The 20,908-nt window shown below is 44.4% G+C and overlaps 1 protein-coding gene across 2 annotated transcripts in view; it reads right to left on the bottom strand.

The window, feature by feature from the left end:
- The window catches only part of gucy2f (guanylate cyclase 2F, retinal), an 83,714-nt gene that overhangs the window by 57,987 nt on the left and 4,819 nt on the right, over positions 1-20,908 (bottom strand). The window contains exons 3-5 of one of the 2 annotated variants that reach the window (XM_043692449.1): positions 12,113-12,181; positions 8,513-8,814; positions 402-756 (exon numbers count right to left, since the gene is read on the bottom strand). In XM_043692449.1, coding sequence (XP_043548384.1) covers positions 402-756; positions 8,513-8,814; positions 12,113-12,181 — 726 coding nt within the window. The remainder of the gene's footprint in view (positions 1-401; positions 757-8,512; positions 8,815-12,112; positions 12,182-20,908) is intronic. The other variant, XM_043692450.1, reaches the window with a different exon arrangement.

Genomic DNA, 20,908 nt, shown 5'->3' with positions numbered 1-20,908 from the left:
CACTATCTGCAATGTGGAATTCAAACCCAGCTCCTGGGTACATTAATCTGGATTACTAGTCCAGTGACCTGCCACAATTCTACCACCTCCCCTTAAATGTCCCATTTTAGCTTGAAGAGATTGTTCAAGGACTGTGACCTGTATGTCTATCTTGCCAAACCCCTTGAGTTGATCTGTTATGTCTGTCTTCAATGCCAGTTTTAACTTTGCATTTACATCAAATCAAAACTATGGACTTGAAGGCAATCCCGAGACTTCAGTATCAGCGTTCATGTTTTTTGAAGGGCCACAGTAGTGTGAGCCATCTTAAATGCATGGAATTGGCCATAGTTAGTGCCTTTCAGACCAAATTGTAAGACAGTTTTCTTTTTATGAAAGCCCAAATGAATTTGCAAGATTACCTCCTGTGCAAGTGACATCTGGATCAAACCAACAGCTGGAATCGGCGCCTGGAGGTGAGCCCCCGGGGAAGTGAATGGTATTACTGCTGCCTTGTACTATTTCCATTGCCATGTTAATGGTGTAGGTGGGCACCAGATGGTGACTTCTTCCATCAGTGTCCAAGATGACGTAGTTCACTACCCCTTCCCCTTGGCCATTAGTTCCAACCTGCTGATTAAATCCAGCGAATTTCAGGTTCCTGGTGGAGTTGGCAAGAGTCATTCCTGAAACATGGGCCCCGGCTCGCTGAACATTCTCCATGGCTTTGGCGATAAAGTATATGCCATTGTAAATTGTTCCAAAGAGAGGTGAAACCTGTGAATGAAACCGATTGAATTTAGGTATGAAGGTGAGCCCATGGTTTGGCTTCTGTAAGACAGGAGAATTGAAATAGTCCATTCAGCCTATTGAGTCTGCTCCGTTAAGTTCCACCACCGACCATGGTGGGGTTTGAACCCACTTGCCCAGAGTATTAGCCGTGGATCACTGGATTATGAGCCCAGCAGCAGTGCCACTGCACGACCATATCTCTTTCTCTTTACCTTAACAGATAGTGTTACAAACTGGAATAAGACTCTAATCCTCTGCTTCAGCCTTATTTGGGTCACGTTTGGCATCCTAATGGTTAATGTATTGGACTGACATGCAGAGCTGGAGGCTGTTATGGGAGGTTATTGAGGTGAAAAGGGTTAAATCATGTGGAAAATGGAGAGGTGAAAGATATAAAAGGGACCTAAGGGGCAATTTTTTTACATAGAATGTGGTGCGTGTATGGAATGAGCTGCCAGAGGAAGTGGTGAAGGCTGGTACAATTACAACATTTAAGAGGCATCTCAATGGGTCCATGAATGGGAAGGGTTTGAAGGGATGTGGGCCAAATGCTGGCAAATGGGACGAGATTAGTTTAGGATAACTAGTCAGCATGGATGATTTGAAACAAAGGGTCTGTTTCTGAACTGTACATATCTATGACACTATTCTAGTCCATTAAATAAAGAAGATTAAAGGATTAACCAATTAAGATGTACAACAAGTTTTTGATTGGGTAGAGAGTCATAGGGTCATAGCGATGTATCGCATGGAAATAGACCCTTCGATCCAACTTGTCCTTGCCAACCAGATATCCTAAATTAATCTCATCCCATTTGCCAACATTTGGCTCTTAACCCTCTAAATCCTTCCTATTCATATACCCATCTAGATGCCTTTTAAATGTTGTAATTGTACCAGCCTCCACCAGTTCCTCTGGCAGCTCAATCCATACCCACCACCATCTGTGTGAAAAGGTTGCCCTTTAGTTCCCTTTTAAACTTTTCCACCTCGCCTTAAACCTATGCCCTCTAGTTCTGGATTCCCCCACCCCAGGAAAAAGACCTTGTCTACTTACCGTATCCATACCCCTCATGATTTCATAAACCTCTATTAGGTCACCCTACCGCCTCCAACACTCCAGGGAAAATAGCCCCAGCCTATTCAGCCTCTCCCTTCACTGCAAACATTCCAAACCGGGGAACATCCTTGTAAATTATTTCTGAGCCCTTTCCAATTTCAGTGAAGGACCCACTCTACGCATTATCGTAAATTTACAACAAAGATAAGGTTACACTTTAAAAGTAACCACTGAGCTGCGCCCATGCAGTGAGCTCCCCCACACTGGTTTGTCCAAGGTCAGCTGTGAATGTCACTGTTTGTTTATTTTTCTTAGACCAGATAAAGTATTTTTTTCTGGCCATGGAGTTGCGGTTTGGGGAGGTGGCAGAAGGATAGTGGTCTTCAGCAAGGAGGCAAAACCTTAAAATGAGAGCTGGCCAAGCATGGGGGAGGTCAGAAAGCTTCAGGTCATTTCAGGGAAGCTGTGTGAAGAAGGCTAGAGGTTCCATCCCTGTCGTACATCTATTGCCCATTTAGGCTTTCACATCAGTTCAGCAGCTTTCATGGACATTTTCTGGCATTAATCCCAAGAGTTCAATTTTGCTACCTATATGAGAAAAAGAGACGGTCAAGCTTTCTGGTCTGTCTCATTAACTCTGTGTCTCTGTCTTCACAGACATAGTCATAGAATCATAGAGATGTACAGCATGGAAACAGACCCTTCGGTCCAACCCGTCCATGCCGACCAGGTATCCCAACTCAATCTAGTCCCACCTGCCAGCACCTGGCTCATATCCCTCCAAACCCTTCCTATTCATATACCCATCCAAATACCTCTTAAATGTTGCAATTGTACCAGCCTCCACCACTTCCTCTGGTAGCTCATTCCATACACGTACTACCCTCTGTGTGAAAAAGTTGCCCCTTAAGTCTCTTTTATATCTTTCCCCTCTCACCCTAAACCTATGCCCTCTAGTTCTGGACTCCCCGACCCCAGGGAAAAGACTTTGCCAATTTACCCTATCCATGCCCCTGTGTTTCTTCAGTGATTTCTGGTTTTTTAGATTACATTACATTACAGTGTGGAAACAGGCCCTTCGGCCCAACAAGTCCACACTGACCCGCCGAAGCGCAACCCACCCATACTCCTACATTTACCCCTTACCTAACACTACGGGCAATTTAGCATGGCCAATTCACCTGACCTGCACCTCTTTTGGACTGTGGGAGGAAACCGGAGTACCCGGAGGAAATCCACGCAGACACAGGGAGAACGTGCAAACTCCACACAGTCAGTCGCCTGAGGCGGGAATTGAACCCGGGTCTCCAGCGCTGTGAGGCAGCAGTGCTAACCACTGTGCCACGGTTTTGTTTTGGATTTCCAGCATCCATATTCCTTTGTTTTATTTTATATGAAAATCTGTTCTCTAAAAGGCTGCGTAGACTGGGAGCCTTTGTCAATATCAACATTGAGTTCAATGGGCTTTCATTAGACAAGCTCACCAATGATGTGGAAGGAAAGGACAGAAGTGGAGTGGAGATACCAACCAGACACAATCTAACTGACTGGCAGTACTGGCTCAAAAGACATGTGTTTTTTTTTGTATGGGTAGTAAATTGAATCCGAGGGATTGCTGCCGGAGAATGTCCGTGGAAGTTGTGGGATTGTAAAAACCTCACTAGGCAAATGATGTACAACAGGGAAGGAACTTCCAGCCTACTTGAGCAGTTTAAGTTTTACTATTGAGACAAGAATAGAAATCGCTGGACAAGATCCAGCAGGTGTGGCAGCATCTGCCAAGTGAAATTGGAGTTAATGTTTCGAGTCGTGTGACCCTTCCTCAGAACTGGTTGCATCACGGTGTGGTTTGGCAACTGCTGTTCCCAAGACTATAAGAAACTTCAGAGAGTCGTGAACACAGCCCAGTCCATCACACAAACCAGCCTTCCATCCATTGACTCCATCTACACTTCCTGCTGCCGCTGGAAAGCAAGCAAAATCATCAAAGACCCCCGCCAACCCAGTCATCCTCTCTTCCACCCTCTTCCATGAGGAAGAAGATATAAAAGTTTGTATACACATACAAACAGATTCAAGAACAGCTTCTTCCATGCTGTTATTAAACTTCTGACAGGACCTCTCCAATTTTAAATTTAATGTTGATCTCGCTCTTTGTGCACCTTCTCTGCAGCTGTAACATTGTATTCCTCACTCTGTTCTATTACCCCAACGCACTTTGTATGGCATGATCTGTCTGTACTGCACACAAAACGAAACTTTTCACTGTACCGAGCTACATGTTACAAAAAAATCAAATTTATAGGCTTATCAGTTCCTCCGTAGCAATAAGTACACTTGGTTGAAACTATGTTGTCAGATTATTCAGCTGTGGAAGCCTTCACAGATCCTGCCTGATTTACACACTCAGGTCAATTTCACACCACTTGGTCACTAGCTTATGCAAACTCTGGCTGTTTTGTTTCCTGAAGCTTCCGGAGATTATTCTCAAGAATTTATCGCCACATCATCTGATTAGAAATCTGTTCCAAATCAATGAAATTGGGACTCTGCCTAAAAACGGTGGTAGGGGTGGGCTATTGAATATTTTAAGGACAAAGGCAGGTAGGTTCTTGCTAGGCAGGGACTGGAGGGTTATAGGGAGTAGTTAGAAAAGTTAAAACATAAACAAATCAGCTATGGTTTTATGAAATAGCATAGCCACCTCAAGGGTCTGAATGGGTTACCTCAACTTGTATTTTGTAAATTTTCAGCAGAAAAAAAACAACCACTCAGCCCATCTTACATGTGGAAGTTCTTTTGGTACAGTTACTATTTAGTCCCATTTCTCCTTTACCTTTAGCCCGTATTTTATTTTCTTTTTCAAATATTTATCCAATAGCCTTTGAAAGTTACAGTGTAATCTCCTTCCATGCCCTCTTCAGACAGAGCATTCCAGATCACAATAACTCCGAATCATAATTTCTCTTTATCTTCCCACTGGCTCTTTATAGTTATCTTAAAATCATTGTGCTTCCTGTTAATGGTATCAATTTCTCACGACCTACTCTGTCAAAAGAATTTGAAACACTTTGATTATTTTTTCCCTGTACTTTTTGGAGAACAATCTCAGTTTCTGCATCTCCCCTGGCACATGAAATAATACTACTCTGGGAACTATAGGTTATATTTTAAAGTCGGAATTGCTGCATATGCAGGTTAACTCTGCTTGCAACTTTAGAGGGTGAAATAGAGTGTAAGGGAGGGACTCCCTATTGAAGGTGAGTTAGAGAGAAGCATTATCCAGGTATATACGGAGGCAGTGAACAGCAATACTTCACATATTACTCAAGACGTGGTCTCAACAATACCTTGTATAAATGAAGAATCACCTCTCTATTCTTGTATTCAATTCCTCTCACAATAAACCTAACATTCTTTTCTAGTTACTTGCTGCCTCTATAAACCAATCTTTTGTGATTCATGCACCAGATCCCTCTGCCTCCAAGAGCTCAGCAATCTCTCATTATTTAATATGTATTTTTCCCGCCAAAATGGACAATTTCACATTAAACTCCATTTGCCACATTGTTGCACGTATTTTCACATTCTTGTAATTTCCTTATGTCTTCTTCACAACTTATTTTCCTGATTGAAGTCTACAAAATAATAAGAGGAATAGATAGACTCAATAGCCAGAGACTTTTCCCCAGGGCAGGGTTGACTGGTATGAGAAGTCATAGTTTGAAGATATTAGGAGGAAGGTATAAAGGAGACGTCAGAGGTAGGTTCTTTACGCAGAGAGTTGTGAATGTATGGAATGCGTTGCCAGCTGTGGTGGTGGAAGCAGAGTCATTGGGGACATTTAAGCGACTGCTGGACATGCATATGGATAGCAGTGAGTTGAGGGGTGCATAGATTAAGTTACTATATTTTACATTAGGATTAAATCTCGGCACAACATCATGAGCCGAAGGACCTGTTCTGTGCTGGACTTTTCTATGTTCTATGTTCTATGTTCATATCTTTGTGTCATCAGCAAATTTGTCCCATCATCTAAGACATTTATAAAAGTTATAAACAGTTAAGGAACCAGCACCCAACACCACTCTTTAAAAATTGCCAACCTATTAAAAACCCATTTATGCCTATTGTCTGCTTCTGTTAGCCAGTCAATATTATATTCATACCAATATACTACCCCCACATGAGTTTTTATTTTCAACAATAACCTGAGATATGACACTTTATCAAATGTCTGGAAATCTACCTACAGTATATTCTCTGCTTTCTCCTACAGCATGTGTCACGTCCTCAAAGACCTCTTAAGGATTGGTCAAGCATGCTTTCACTTTCACAAAACCATGATGGCTCTGCCTGATTATCTTGAACGTCATTAGAATCTCGATAGTGTGAAAGCAGGCCATTCAGTCCACTGAGTCTACACCAACCCTCTGAAAAGCAACCTTCCCGACCCACTCCATCCCTGTAACCCTGCATTTCCCATAGCCAATCCACCTAGCCTGCACATCCCTAGACGTTACAGTACAATTTAGCATGGCCATGCCAATCCACCTAACTTGCACACCTTTGGACTGTGGGAGGAAACCCACACAGTTTCACACAGACAGTCACCCAAGGCTAGACTTGAACCCAGGTCCCTGGTGTTGTGAGGCAGCAGCGCTAACCAATGGGCCACTATGCTGCCCTGTTATATATTTGCCCTGCTGTAATTCATTTAATGATTGCTTGTAACATTTTTCTGATAGCAAATTAGATTAGATTAGATTACTTACAGTGTGGAATCAGGCCCTTCGGCCCAACAAGTCCACACCGACCCGCCGAAGCACAACCCACCCAGATCTGTAATTGCTTGCTCATTCTCACTTTTTGAATAAAGGAATTTTTTTATTTGTTCATGGAACATGGATGTTGTTGACTAGGCCAGCATGTATTGCCCATTCCTAATTGCCCAGCGGGAAATTCATTACTGGAACTGCACACTACCTTTTTGCGATTCATGCATGAGGACCCCCAGATCCCTTTGCACCACAGAATTCTGCAATCTCCATCTTTATCTTCCAATATAATGAGACCATTCCTGAATCAAGGGCATTTGGAAAATTAAAATCAATGCAAAACCTATTTCACTGGAGACCTATTTTAAGACTCAGGAATGAAGTCCAACAGAACCTGGACACTTACTGACCCTCAGTCCCAACAATTTACTCAGTAAAACATCTCTGGTGATCTTCATGAGTTCCCACCTTGCTTCCATTTTCTGAATTATCTTTGTTTCTAGGATATTACTTGTGTCCTCGAGAAGAATGATGCAAAAAACTTGTTCAATTCATCTGTAAATTCCTCCTTTTCCATGATTAGTTCCCCAATTTGAATTTCATAGGATAAGTGCTCACTTTGAGAACTATTTTCTTCTTCAAATAATAATATAACCTCTTACCATTTACTTTATATTTCTGGCTAGCTTTCTCTCACTCTATTATTTCCCTCATTAATTTGTTGCTTCTTTTTATATGCTGTCTAATTTTCAGACATCCCACCTATCTTTGCATAATTAAATGATTTTCTTTAATGTTGACACTAGCTCTTTAACATTTCTAGTTAACCCTGGATGGTGGGTTCAACTCGAGGAATTTTTCTTACTCTTTGGAAGGTATCTATTCAGTATTTTTGGAAATATCCTCTTCAGTGTCGGCCACTATATCTCTTCTGACCTCCTTTAATCCAATTTGCCAATGCATTTTAGCCAACTCTGCTTTCACAATCTCTATAATTGCCCTTGCTTATATTTTTGAAAACTGTTCTCAGACCCATTCCATTCGCCCCTAAACTGAATGTAAAATTCAATTATGTTATGATTGCTGCTACCTAAATCCTATCTGATTGCAAAATACCAGGTCTAGTATAGTCTGCTCCCTGGTTAGCTCCAGTCAATTTGTCGACGAAAATCTCTCATAATTATTGCCATACCGTTTGGACAAACTCTCATTATTTTTTGCTTTACACTCCACCTTATCAGGTGGTTACTGTTAGGGAGGTTGTACACCATTCCTACAAGGGACTTCTTGTTTTTCTCATTTCTCATTTCTCCAAAGCATTTGCACATCCTTGCTTCCTGAATTTAAGTCATCACTTACCATTATCAAATGACAAATTAAGCAGTAATAACAATGAGCTCACATGTGCTAATAGCCCAGTAAGCAGCATGGCAGACAATGCACATGCAGTATGCTATTTCCATTCCAGGATATAAATTGTGGATGCTTTCTGTTTCTTAGGATATTTTTTGCATTCATTTAGGCGTGTTTGCATTTTCTTCAAGCATTCGTCTACTTAAGACCACAAGATGTAGGAGCAGAAGCTGGCCATTTGGCCCATTGAGGCTACACCAATGAGATTGAGGCTACTCTGATAATCTTCCCTGAAAATGGCAGCCAAGTGGGCATTGAAATCACAATGGGCGAAATGGGGGTTTCACTCAAATAAATGAAGACATGAATAGCGACGATGGGAACAGCAGGACTTTATGTGCAGTAATTCCAGCAAAATTTGCCACTGTTGCTTGCTCAGCATGTTATCGGAAATGTGGCCCATAGCAAGACGGTGCCCTCTTGCTAACCTTCAGCAATGCTATCAGATATTGACTAATTTGCTTAGAAACAATTGACTTATTGGGCATACCTGCTTCGTTTGCTGGAATGTCTCTATTTCACCGTTCTCTTGTGCCTTTAAGAATGCCTCATGGAAGCTCATCTCTTCTGACGCCATTGTTATTGTCAAAACAGCATCATAAGCCTCTTGCAGCTTGCTGTTGTTCCTCAGCACGGAGTAAGATGTATTCTTGTGAGGAAGACTGTAAAGTAAGGTGTCATATGGTACAAAAGCGAACCTCCCGTCGGTCAGCCCCATGTCATGGGCTTTCTGCAGGAAGACTGCCTGCTCCTCACCTCCAATGAGGACTGAGTGCATGCACATGATAATAACTGGAATACAGAATGGCCACATTAGCATTTCCTAATAGAGACAAATAGAACAGACAGCAATAGAAATACATCCATGTTTATCAGTGCTGAACACCACCTTGGACATTCACTCCCACCACCACCGGTATATTTACAGAATGCATTGGTCGAGACTTTTTCGTTTCAAAACCCACAACCTCTACCACATAGAATAACAAAGACAATGTGGATTGTTAAAACAATCACCCTCCAAAATGCCCCAGAGAATCACACAATATCCCTGCATCAACAGATATCAGTTTCTCCTTCATCATTACTGACACCAAAGTTCTGGAACTCCTCACCACCAGCGCTGGGCAAGGGGGAGATGACCTTCTCCACATGGACTGCTCTGGGTTCAGAAGGTGGCACACAACCACCCTCTTAACAACAAATATTGGCCTAGCTAGTGATGAGTAAAAGAGAGAGTGACCTGTCCTATCTGCCAATCTTCCTTCCCACCTGTCCGCTACACCCTCCTCTCTGACCTATCATCTTCATCCCCACTTCCATCCACTTATTGCACTCTTAGCTACCTTCTCCCCAGCTCCACCTCCCCTCCCATTTATCTCTCCACCCCAGAGGCTCCCTGCCTCATTCCTGCCCGAAACATTGATTTCCCTGCTCCTTGGATGCTGCCTGACCTGCTGTGCTTTTCCAGCACCACTCTAAACTTGAACCATATCCCTTTAAACCCTTCCTATTCATGTACCCATCTAGATGCCTTTTAAACACTGTAATTGTACCAGCCTCCACCACTTCCACTGGCAGCTCATTCCATACATGTACCACTCTCTATGTGAAAATGTTGCCCCTTAGGACCCTTTTATATCTTTCCCCTCTCACCCTAAACCTACGCCCTCTAGTTCTGGACTCCCCAACCGCAGGGAAAAGACTTTGTCTATTTATTCTATCCATGCTCCTCATGATTTTATAAACCTCTATAAGGTCACCCCTCAGCCTCTGATGCTCCAAGGTAAACAGCCCCAGCCTATTCAACCTCTCCCTATAGCTCAAATCCTCAACCCTGACAATATCCTTGTAAATCTTTTCTGAACCTTTTCAATGAACAGTTTTGGCCCCTTATCTAAGGAAGTATATATCAGCAGTGGAGGCAGTCCAGAGCAGGTTCATTAGGGCTGATACTTCATGATGGAGGGATTGTTGTAAAAGGAGAGGTCGAGTAGGTTGGATGTGTACTCATGGAATATGGAAGAATGATCTTTTTGAAACAAACAAGATTCTTGGGGATTTGACAGGGTAGGAGAGATCCTTAATCTTTTTGGGAGAGTCCAGGACCAGAGGGCACCATTTCAGTTTAAGGGTCACACATTTAAGACAGAGATGAGGAAGAATGTTTGGAATTCTTTACAGCAGAGAGCTGTTGATTCTGGTCCTTTAAGAATAGTTAGGCTGAGAAAGGCAGATTTTTAATCAGGAAGGGAATCAAGGGTTATGTGGTAAAAGCAAGAAAGTGGATTTAGGGATTACTAGATCAACCATGATCTCATTGAATGGTGGAACAGAGCCAATGGGCTGAAAGGCCTACTTTGGCTCTTATGTCTTATGGAGAAAGTGAGGTCTGCAGATGCTGGAGATCAGAGCTGAAAATGTGTTGCTGGAGAAGCGCAGCAGGTCAGGCAGCATCCAGGGAACAGGAAGGGCATAAGCCTGAAGAAGGGCTTATGCCCGAAACGTCGATTCTCCTGTTCCCTGAATGCTGCCTGACCTGCTGCGCTTCTCCAGCAACACATTTTCAGCTCTTATGTCTTATGCCTTTATAATCCCAGGAATCAATTTAAAATTAAGCCTTGGTGAGACCTCACCCTGGAGTATTGTGTGCAGTTTTAGTTTCCTTATCTAAGTGAGGAAATACATGCCATAGTGCACCAAAGGTTTACCAGATTAATCACTGCGATGGAAAGATTGAAAAACTGGATCTCTATTCTCTCAAAGTTTTGCAGAATGGGGGTGACCTCATTGAAACTTACAAAATTCTCACAGGAAGTGACAGGGTGGAAATAGTAAAATGTTCCCCTTGGCTACAGAGTTCAAAGCCAGAGATGTAATCCCATGATAGATAATTTCAGGCCGAAACTAGGAGAGGTTTGCTCACTCATAGTGCAGCAAATCTCTGCAACCCATAGGGCTGTGAAAACTCAATCACTGAGCAGGCCCAAGACAAAATTTATTAGATTTCCGTTGACTAATGACATCAGAGGATGAGTGGGCTGGGTAGAGTGGATAGGGAGATGCTGTTTTCACTCGTAAATGGAACAAAATCAAGGGGGCATAGATTTCAACTGTTCCACAAAAGAAGCAAGAATGTTGTGAGAAAAAACTTTGTTCACACAGCAAGTAATTGGGGTATGGCCTGGAAATGTATTGGAGGTAGGTTTAATTGAGGCACTTAAGGCATTGGTTAATTATCTGGATGCAGATAGTGTGCAGGGATATGGGAAATAGCAGGAGATTGGCACCAGGTAACCATGCAGGACTATGTAACCATCATCATTTGAAGAGTCAGTACAGGCACAACAGACTGAATGGTCTCCTCTGTGATGTAGATTCTGTGATTTGGAGATGGTATGGGGAAATGTTGTTGAGGTAGATGATCAGTCATGATCTAACGAGGCTTGATTGGCCTAATTCTTTTCCGAAAAATGCCAATTAAGAAAAGTTTAACAGTCCCCAGTGCCTCAACAGGTAATGTGATAATGAACATTACAAAGCAAAAGAGTTTCATTTCTCAGTCTATGCCAATTATTCTAATGGGGTGGCACGGTGGCACAGTGGTTAGCACTGCTGCCTCACAGCACCAGGGTCCCAGGTTCGATTCCAGCCTCGGGCAACTGTCTGTGTGGAGTTTGCACATTCTCCCCATGTCTGCGTGGGGTTTCTCTGGGTGCTCCGGTTTCCTCCCAGAGTCACAAAGATGTACAAGTCAGGTGAATTGGCCATGCTAAATTGCCCATAGTGTTAGGTGCATTAGTCAGAAGGGAAATGGGGCTGGGTGGGTTACTCTTCAGAGGGTCAGTGTGGACTGGTTGGGCCGAAGAGTCTGTTTCCACACTGTAGGGAATCTAATCTAATCTAAAACAACAGCAAGACTGGGAAAGTAGAAAATTCCACTCAGAATCACAACTTGACTCGTCTCCAATGACCGTGGTTGGAGAAGCCCAGATGACCCTCAGATGAAGGCCTCAAATGATTAACCCTTCCCACTCCCTCGCCTCAATAAAAAAGCCTTGGCCAACACAGAGGTATTTGGTAGCATTACTAAAGAGTAGTGGGGCGTTCATTGAACTAGATCCATCAAGAGCCAGATTCTTCTTCAGGAGCAAGAAAGCTGTTGAGAGTCAGAAGGAGAACAAATGAAATTTTACTAATTAGCATTTAAAGAGACCGTGATATCCATCATCAAACAAAAATATGTGTCATTCATGAGGAAAAATAACTCAGTGGCAAGGGTACATGTCATAATTGTATCTTGAAATTCAAAAACTGTTTCTTCGAACTGTTGTTATGGTCCCAACTAATGGTAACACTGGATCATTTAGGGTGGCACAGTGGTTAGCACTGCTACCTCACAACGCCAGAGACCCGGGTTCAATTCCTGCCTTGGGCAACTGAGGTTAGATCTCAGAAAGTGAAGAATTTAAATTCCTTGTGAGGAAGGCCAAGTTTAATACAATTTGCTGATTCACAGTGTCATTTAACGTGTGGTGGATTTCTGAGAAATCTTGACCACATCTAACTACAGTTTGCCTACGGATCCATGTGTACCTCAAGTTAATTCTGGATGTTAGGGTACTCATATCTTGTCGATTGTTCTATTTTTCTAATTTATTGCAGTAAAGTTTATTTTCATTTTAGTTCAAAATTGAGGAATATTGTGGCTTTATTCTTTTAGTATGTAGCTGGGTTTTCAAACTTTGTCAACTATAAGCAAAAATATTACTGGTTCCGAACAATAATATCACATAAAGGTAATTGTCTGGGACTATAACACTATGAAGTAAATAACTTGGGTTGATCTTAAGATTCCCTGGTGGTTTAGTGGTTAGGATTTGGCACTTTTACCGCCGCGGCCCGGATTCAATTCCTGGTCAGAAAACGGTTGCATTCTTAAATTATGTTTGTTAATGTATTAAGGGGCAGCACGGTGGCTCAGTGGTTAGCATTGCTGCCTCACAGCGCCAGGGACCTGGGTTCAAGTCCCACCTCGGGCAACTGTCTGTATGGAGTTTGCACATTCTCCCCGTGTCTGCATGGGTTTCCTCCAGGTACTCCAGTTTCCTCCCACAGTCCAAAGATGTGCAGATTAGGTGAATTGCCCATGCTAAATTGCCCGTAGTGTTAGGTGAAGAGGTAAATGTAGGGGAATGGGTCTGGGTGGGTCCCTCTTCAGAGGGTCGGTGTAGACATGTTGGGCCGAAGGGCCTATTTCCACACTGTAAGTAATCTAGTCTAATCTAATCTAATTTAGATTGCAGAATGAAACCTGGCTTCATAGAAACAAAGAAAAAAGGAGCAAGAGTAGGCCATTCGGCCCTTTGAGGCATCTCCGTCATTCATTACAATCGTGTCTGATCGCCCAACTCAATAGCCTGTTCCCACTTTTCCCCATTTCATTTGATCCCTTAATCCTCAAGTTTTATACCCAACTCTTTCTTGAATTCATAAAATGTTTTGGCTTCAATTGCTTTCTTTGGGAGCAAATTCACTCTCTGGAGGAAGAAGTTTCTCATCATCTCTGTCCCAAAATGTTTTCCCTGTATCCTTTAGCCGTGACCCCTAGTTCTAGACTCCACCACCATCAAGCACATCCTTTCTGCATTTAGCCTCTTTAGTTCTTTTAGAATTTAATAGGTTTCTTCTGAACTCCAATGAATATAAGAGAGTGTGGCAATGGAAAAGCAGCATCCGAGGAGCAAGAGAATTGTCATTTCGGGCATAAGCCTTTCCTGAAAAATTCATTTTCTTCCAGTGAATATAATCCTAACTGACTCAACCTCTCTTCATATGTCAACCCTGCCATCCCAGGAATCAGTCTGGTTCATAGATTAAATACTTAATATTTTGCAGATAGTTAACACGGTACATAATTATTGAAAGATATTCACATGAAGCTGCAAACGTCCCTTAACAACAGAACCTAAGTTTCTTACCCAAATGAAGAAATAAATGAACATAGCTACATATGTGTAGAAGGTCGTTGGAAAGAGCTGAATACAAAATTAAAACAAAGCTTCAATCTGATGCCGAACACCATCTATTACAGAGACTCAACCTCAGAGAAATATTACCATCTCGCTCCTTTTTAATTTGTACTTAACTGGTGCTTCCTGATGTCTTTCCCTGGAGTCACTGGAATTGCTGAAGCTTTTTTTTGTCACATCTTTTCTGACTCTCCTGGCTTAGAAACTCCACTGGCTAGAAGCAACTTCCGCTGCGGTGACTGGTTCCCCCAAACTGGGATAAAGTGGTTCTCTACTCGGAGGAGCTCTTCTATCTTCTAGACTGTGCTCCAAATTCTTCTTAACTATCTTGCTATTCTGAAGTCAAAATGAAACTTACTGTCTTAATGTGTTTACTGTGCTTGTCATTAACCCAGCTTATAAGCATTTTATCCATTAACAACATATGGGTCTGCTAAGCAGTTGGCTGAAGTCATATGCTGATGTATTTCACCTTTAGCAACTATCTTTTAGAACGAACTAAAATCCATTGCATTTTAAAAATCCAAGTTCCAAAATTAACAATTGTGTATTACTCATCTTTCATCACCACTGTGTTTCCCAACTGGGCTTCACCTAGCTCAGTTGGCTGATTTGCAGTGCACAATGACTTCAAAAGCATGGGCGGAAATGGGTACTGCAGATGCTGGAGATTAGAGTCAGGATTAGAGTGGTGCTGGAAAAGCACACACTAGCTGAGGTCCCCACAAAAATCTCACCTTCTCAACGTGTTATACAGCTGCAACACGACTAGCCAACTTTTATACTCAATGCTGAACCAATAAAGGCAAGCATGCCGTACACTTTGTTTAACACTTTATCCACTTGAGTTGCCACTTTCAGGGTGCTATGGACTTGGACCCTAAGATCCCTCTCTATGTCAATGCTCCTAAATGTACCTCCATATGCTGTATACTTTCCTCTTGCATTTGACCTCCTAAAATGGATCACCTCACTCCTATCCAGATTAAACTCCATCTGTCATTTCTCCTCCCAACTTTCCATGGATCTATATTTTATTGTTTTCTTTGACCTTCCACATAATACATAACTCCACCAATTCTCATATCAATGAATTGGCAATAAAAGATATTCTATTCTATTTTATTCTACAATTCAGACCACCTACATTTTTATCCAACTCATTTATGTACACGCATATCACAAACAACAGATATCCCAGCACTGATTATTGCAGAACATTATTGGCCACAGACCTCCAGTCAAAAAACATCCTCCACAACAGCCCTTTATCTTCCATCACCAAGCCAATTTTATACTCACCTTATCAGCTCACCATGGATCCCATGTGTCTTCATTTTCTCGAACAGCCCACCATAACGGACCTTGTCAAATGTTTAATTAAAGTCCACGTAGACAACATCCACTAACCTATCCTTATCAATCATCTTCATCAACTTCCTCAAAAACCTCAATCAAATTTGTAAGACTTCCCCGACACAAAGCCATGCTGACTATCCCTAATAAGTCCATTCTTTTCCAAATGCAAGTAAATCCTGGCCCTAAGAATCTTCTCCAAAAATTTCCCTACCACTGATGTAAGGCTCACCAGCCTGTAATTCCCTGGATTGTTGCTATCGCTGTTTTTAAACAAAGGAATAGCATTGACTATTGTCCAGTCTTCTGTAACTTTGCCTATGGCTAAAGAGAATACAATGATAGAGTCATAGAGAAATAGGGCACAGAAACGGGCCCTTTGCCAATGAGATATCCTAAGTGAATCCAGTCCCATTTGCCAGCATTTGACCCATATCCCTGTAAACTCTTCCTATTCATATACCCATCCAGATACCTTATCAATGTTGTAATTGTACCAAAGATCTCTGTCAAGGCTCCAGTAATTTCCTCCCTTGACTCCTTCGGCATCCTGGGATAGATTTCTGGGGATTTATCTACCTGAACATTTTTCAAAAACCAACAGGTCCCTTTGTTAATATTGACATGCCCTAAAATATCAACATACTCTTCCTAATCATGCCATCATTTGTGTACTCTACTTGGCGAATACCAATGCAAAGTATGCATTAAGGACCTCACTCACATTTGCTAGTTCCATGCATAATTTCCCTCCTTTATCTTTGAGTGGACCTACCCTCTCCCTAGCTACCCTCTTGTTCCTGATGTTTTTGTAAAGAATCTTGGCATTATCCTTAATTCTACTCACCAGGGACATTTCATGGCCCCTCTTTGCCCTCTTAATTCCTTGTTTAAATTCTTTCCAGATTCCTTTATGTTCCTCAAGGGCCTGATTCCATATTTCACCTTTAATATGTTTCCTTTATCTTTATGACTGAAATAACTTTTGTCATCCAGGGTATATGATTGCATTTTTCCTATAAGCTATTAGCTCATTCTTTTAATCAGCCTTTGCTTTCAGAATATAACTATTCCCCCAGGGGCCCCGTGTGTAATTATAACACAGTATAGCAGTTGCACTATTTCAATATAGACACTTTCGCAATGAATGAATAAATACCTCAAGATCCCTCGTCATGAATCAACTGTAAGCAGGACATTGACATGACCTTAGCCCAAGCAATCTGGAATAAAATCTCATATTATTACCATTATAAACTTCACTTCTAAAACGGAGGAAAGAAATGGGTTTAGTTTTCAAATCTGCGAAGATCTGATTTGGCATTTATAAAGGTCAGAAAGACTTTCCTTCCTAATGAAAGGCTTTTGCCTGAAACCTCGATTCTCCTGCTCCTCGGATGCTGCCTGACCTGCTGTGCTTTTCCAACACCACACTTTCGATTCTAATCTCCAGCATCTGCAGTCCTCACTTTCGCCTGGACTTTTTAAACAGTCAGTTCAAAGCAGTAATGATGAGAAGCCGTGTGATTCAGCTAAATGACCCAGCAATAAATCGAGGGAGCTAATTGCTAATGTGTTTGCTGACTTAGATTTTAAGACTACCGTAGACAGTGAGAGATGGGAGAGGCCAGAGTAGGTTCAGAGGTAGCTCAAAACAGCAGATGTGCTGCTCTTGAGCACTCTCCAAGCATCAGGATGAGGGAGGGGTTTTGAGTTGCTGAGAGGTCAGTGAGAAGAAAGGTCTAGAATCTGAAGGTTATGGAGATTTCAGAGAGGAAGGCATCCTGGAATGTATGTCAAACGATGATGACCTGAGTTAGCAGTTGCTTTAAGGATCTTGACAAGGGACATTAACTGAAGAAAATTGTACGAAGTGAATATGAAGCAATTTGCCAAAGCAAAAATGATTACAACTTTCCCAGTTGAGCGAAAAACATTATTGTGGAGATGAGGGTGACTCTTCAACGAGGCTTGAGTGTCTATGAGGATATTGTTGGGATGAAAGAATAAATCATTTTTTCTGATGTTTGCAATGAGATCTTTCTTTTTTTCTCTCATCTAGTGCAATGTAGTTTTTTCTTTTCTTTTGGATAATAAACTTTTATATTCTTTTGTTAAAAGTACAGTATAGCCTCTTCTAAACAGGTTCAGTAACTGACCTTCTGGATTAACAAAAAGGAAGGCAAACATTCCATCAGGAGAGGTTTTAGACTGGGACCGAGCGTGTCCAATATTAAGCTTAGTGAGGATCATAACAAGTCTTGAATACACTAATATGATGAGGTTGAATAAGGGACAAAGTTAACATATATAAAATAAAAAGACTGAATTAACATTTTTACTGTTTCTTCTTCATCTTGACAGACTCTCTAAACTAGGGGCAAACTGCTTCAACTCTGGAGTTGTAGGTCCTGAGGTAATTAGACACTCTAATTCTGAATCTGTATGCCCTGCTACAATGGAGGAAAAGGTCATGTTTGCTGACATGGTTGTGAGTGCCGTTTGCGTTTTCACAGGCTCCTTCGGCTTCTGCACTCGGCCTACACCTGGGTCTGGGCCTCCACCTGCATTCGGCTTCCACCTACACCTGGGCCTCCATCTGCACCTGGGCCTCCACCTGCACCTGGACCTCGACCTGCACTCGGCCTCCACCTGGCTCTGACCCCGTGTCTCAGTCACACTCTGACCCCATGTCTCAGTCACACTCTGATCCCGTGTCTCAGTCACACACTGATCCCGTGTCTCAGTCACACACTGATCCCGTGTCTCAGTCACACACTGATCCCGTGTCTCAGTCACACACTGATCCCGTGTCTCAGTCACACACTGATCCCGTGTCTCAGTCACACACTGATCCCGTGTCTCAGTCACACACTGATCCCGTGTCTCAGTCACACACTGATCCCGTGTCTCAGCCTGCACTCGGCCTCCACCTGCACTCGGCCTCCACCTGCACTTGGCCTCCACCTGCACTCAGCCTCCATCTGCACTCGGCCTCCATCTGCACCTGGGCCTTCACCTGGGCCTGGGCCTCCACCTGCATTCGGCCTCCACCTGCACTCGGCCTCCTCTTGGGCCTGGGCCTCCACATGGGCCTGGGTATCCACCTGCACCCGGGCCTCCACCTGCACCCGGGCCTCCACCTGCACCCGGCCTCCACCTGCACTCGGCCTCCACCTGCACCTGGGCCTCCACCTGCACTCGGCCTCCACCAGGGCCTGGACCTCCACCAGCACTCGGCCTCCACCTGCACCTGGGCCTCCACCTGCACTCGGCCTCCACCTGGGTCTGGGCCTCCACCAGCACTCGGCATCCACAGGTTGGACCGAATGGTCCATTTCCATGCTGTACATCTCTATGATTCTATGACTGTATGACTCTATATCTCTATGGCAAGCACTTACTGGGGGTGCAGAGGAAACACTTGATGATGTCCTCAAAACCTCCCTGATAAAATACAACATTCCCACTGAATTGTGGAATTTCCTATCCACAACTACTCACGAAGAAGTATCTGTGAAGTTACCAGCCATTCCAAGCAGCTCCAAAAGGCCCAGGCCCAGGTGGAGGCTGAGTACAGGCGGAGGCCGAGTGCAGGTGGAGGCCAAGTACAGATGGAGTTCGAGTGCAGTTGGAGGCCGGGTGCAGGTGGAGGCCGGGTGCAGGTGGAGACCCAGGCCCATGTGGAGGCCTCCACCTGCACTCGGCCTCCACCTTTACCTGCGCCTCCACCTGCACTCGGCCTCCACCTGGGCCTGGGCCTTCACCTGCACTCGGCCTCCACCTGGGTCTGGGCCTCCACCTGCACTCGGCCTCCACCTGCACCTGAGCCTCCACCTGCACCTGAGCTTCCACCTGCATTTGGGCCTCCACCTGCACTCGGCCTCCACCTGCACTTGGCCTCCACCTGCACTCAGCCTCCACCTGCACTCAGCCTCCACCTGCACTCGGCCTCCACCTGCACCTGGGCCTTCACCTGCACTCGGCCTCCACCTGCACCTGAGCCTCCACCTGCACCTGGGCTTCCACCTGCACTCGGCCTCCACTTGCACCTGGACCTCCACCTGCACTCGGCCTCCACCTGGGTCTGGCCCTCCACCTGCACTCAGCCTCCACCTGGGTCTGGGCCTCCACCTGCGCCTGGGCCTCCACCTGCACTCGGCCTCCACCTGCGCCTGGGCCTCCACCTGCACTCGGCCTCCACCAGGGCCTGGACCTCCACCAGCACTCGGCTTCCACCTGCACCTGGACCTCCACCTGCACTCGGCCTCCACCTGGGTCTGGGCCTCCACCAGCACTCAGCCTCCACCTGCACCTGGCCTCCACCTGCACTCGGCCTCCACCTTTACCTGCGTCTCCACCTGCACTCGGCCTCCACCTGCACCTGAGCCTCCACCTGCACCTGGGCTTCCACCTGCACTTGGCCTCCACTTGCACCTGGGCCTCCACCTGCACCTGGCCTCCACCTGCACCTGGGCCTCCACCTGCACCTGGGCCTTCACCTGCACTCAGCCTCCACCTGCACCTGAGCCTCCACCTGCATCTGGGCCTCCACCTGCACTCGGCCTCCACCTGCACTTGGCCTCCACCTGCACTCAGCCTCCATCTGCACTCGGCCTCCATCTGCACCTGGGCCTTCACCTGGGCCTGGGCCTCCACCTGCATTCGGCCTCCACCTGCACTCGGCCTCCTCTTGGGCCTGGGCCTCCACATGGGCCTGGGTATCCACCTGCACCCGGGCCTCCACCTGCACCCGGGCCTCCACCTGCACTCGAACTCCATCTGCACTTGGCCTCCACCTGCACTCAGCCTCCGCCTGCACTCAGCCTCCACCTGGGCCTGGGCCTTTTGGAGCTGCTTGGAATGGCTGGCAACTTCACAGATACTTCTTCGTGAGTAGTTGTGGATAGGAAATTCCACAATTCAGTGGGAATGTTGTATTTTATCAGAGAGGTTTTGAGGACATCATCAAGTGTTTCCTCTGCACCTCCAGTAAGGGCTTGCCATAGAGATATAGAGTCATACAGTCATAGAGTCATAGAGATGTACAGCATGGAAATGGACCATTCAGTCCAACCCGTCCATGCCGACCAGATATCCCAACCCAGTCTAGTCTCACCTGCCATCACCCGGCCCATATCCCTCCAAACCCTTCCTATTCATATACTCATCAAAATGCCTCTTAAATGTTGCTATTGTACCAGCCTCTACACTCCCTCTGGCAGTTCATTCCATACATGTACCACCCTCTGCATGAAAAAGTTGCCCCGACTCTGCACTCCAACTCATCCACAATTATAAGATATCCGAAATTAATCTAGTCTCATTTGCTGGCATTTCGTCCATATCCCTTAAACTCTTCCTATTCATATACCCATCCAGATGCCTTTTAAATGTTGCAATTGTACCAGCTTCCACCACTTCCTCTGGCAGTTCATTCCATACATGCACCACCCTCTGCATGAAAAAGTTGCCTCTTAAGTCCCTTTCCCCTCTCA

The sequence above is a fragment of the Chiloscyllium plagiosum genome, chromosome 6 (genome assembly GCF_004010195.1).
Source record: "Chiloscyllium plagiosum isolate BGI_BamShark_2017 chromosome 6, ASM401019v2, whole genome shotgun sequence".
NCBI lineage: Eukaryota > Metazoa > Chordata > Chondrichthyes > Orectolobiformes > Hemiscylliidae > Chiloscyllium > Chiloscyllium plagiosum.
This window is presented reverse-complemented; position numbering and strand designations above follow the sequence as displayed.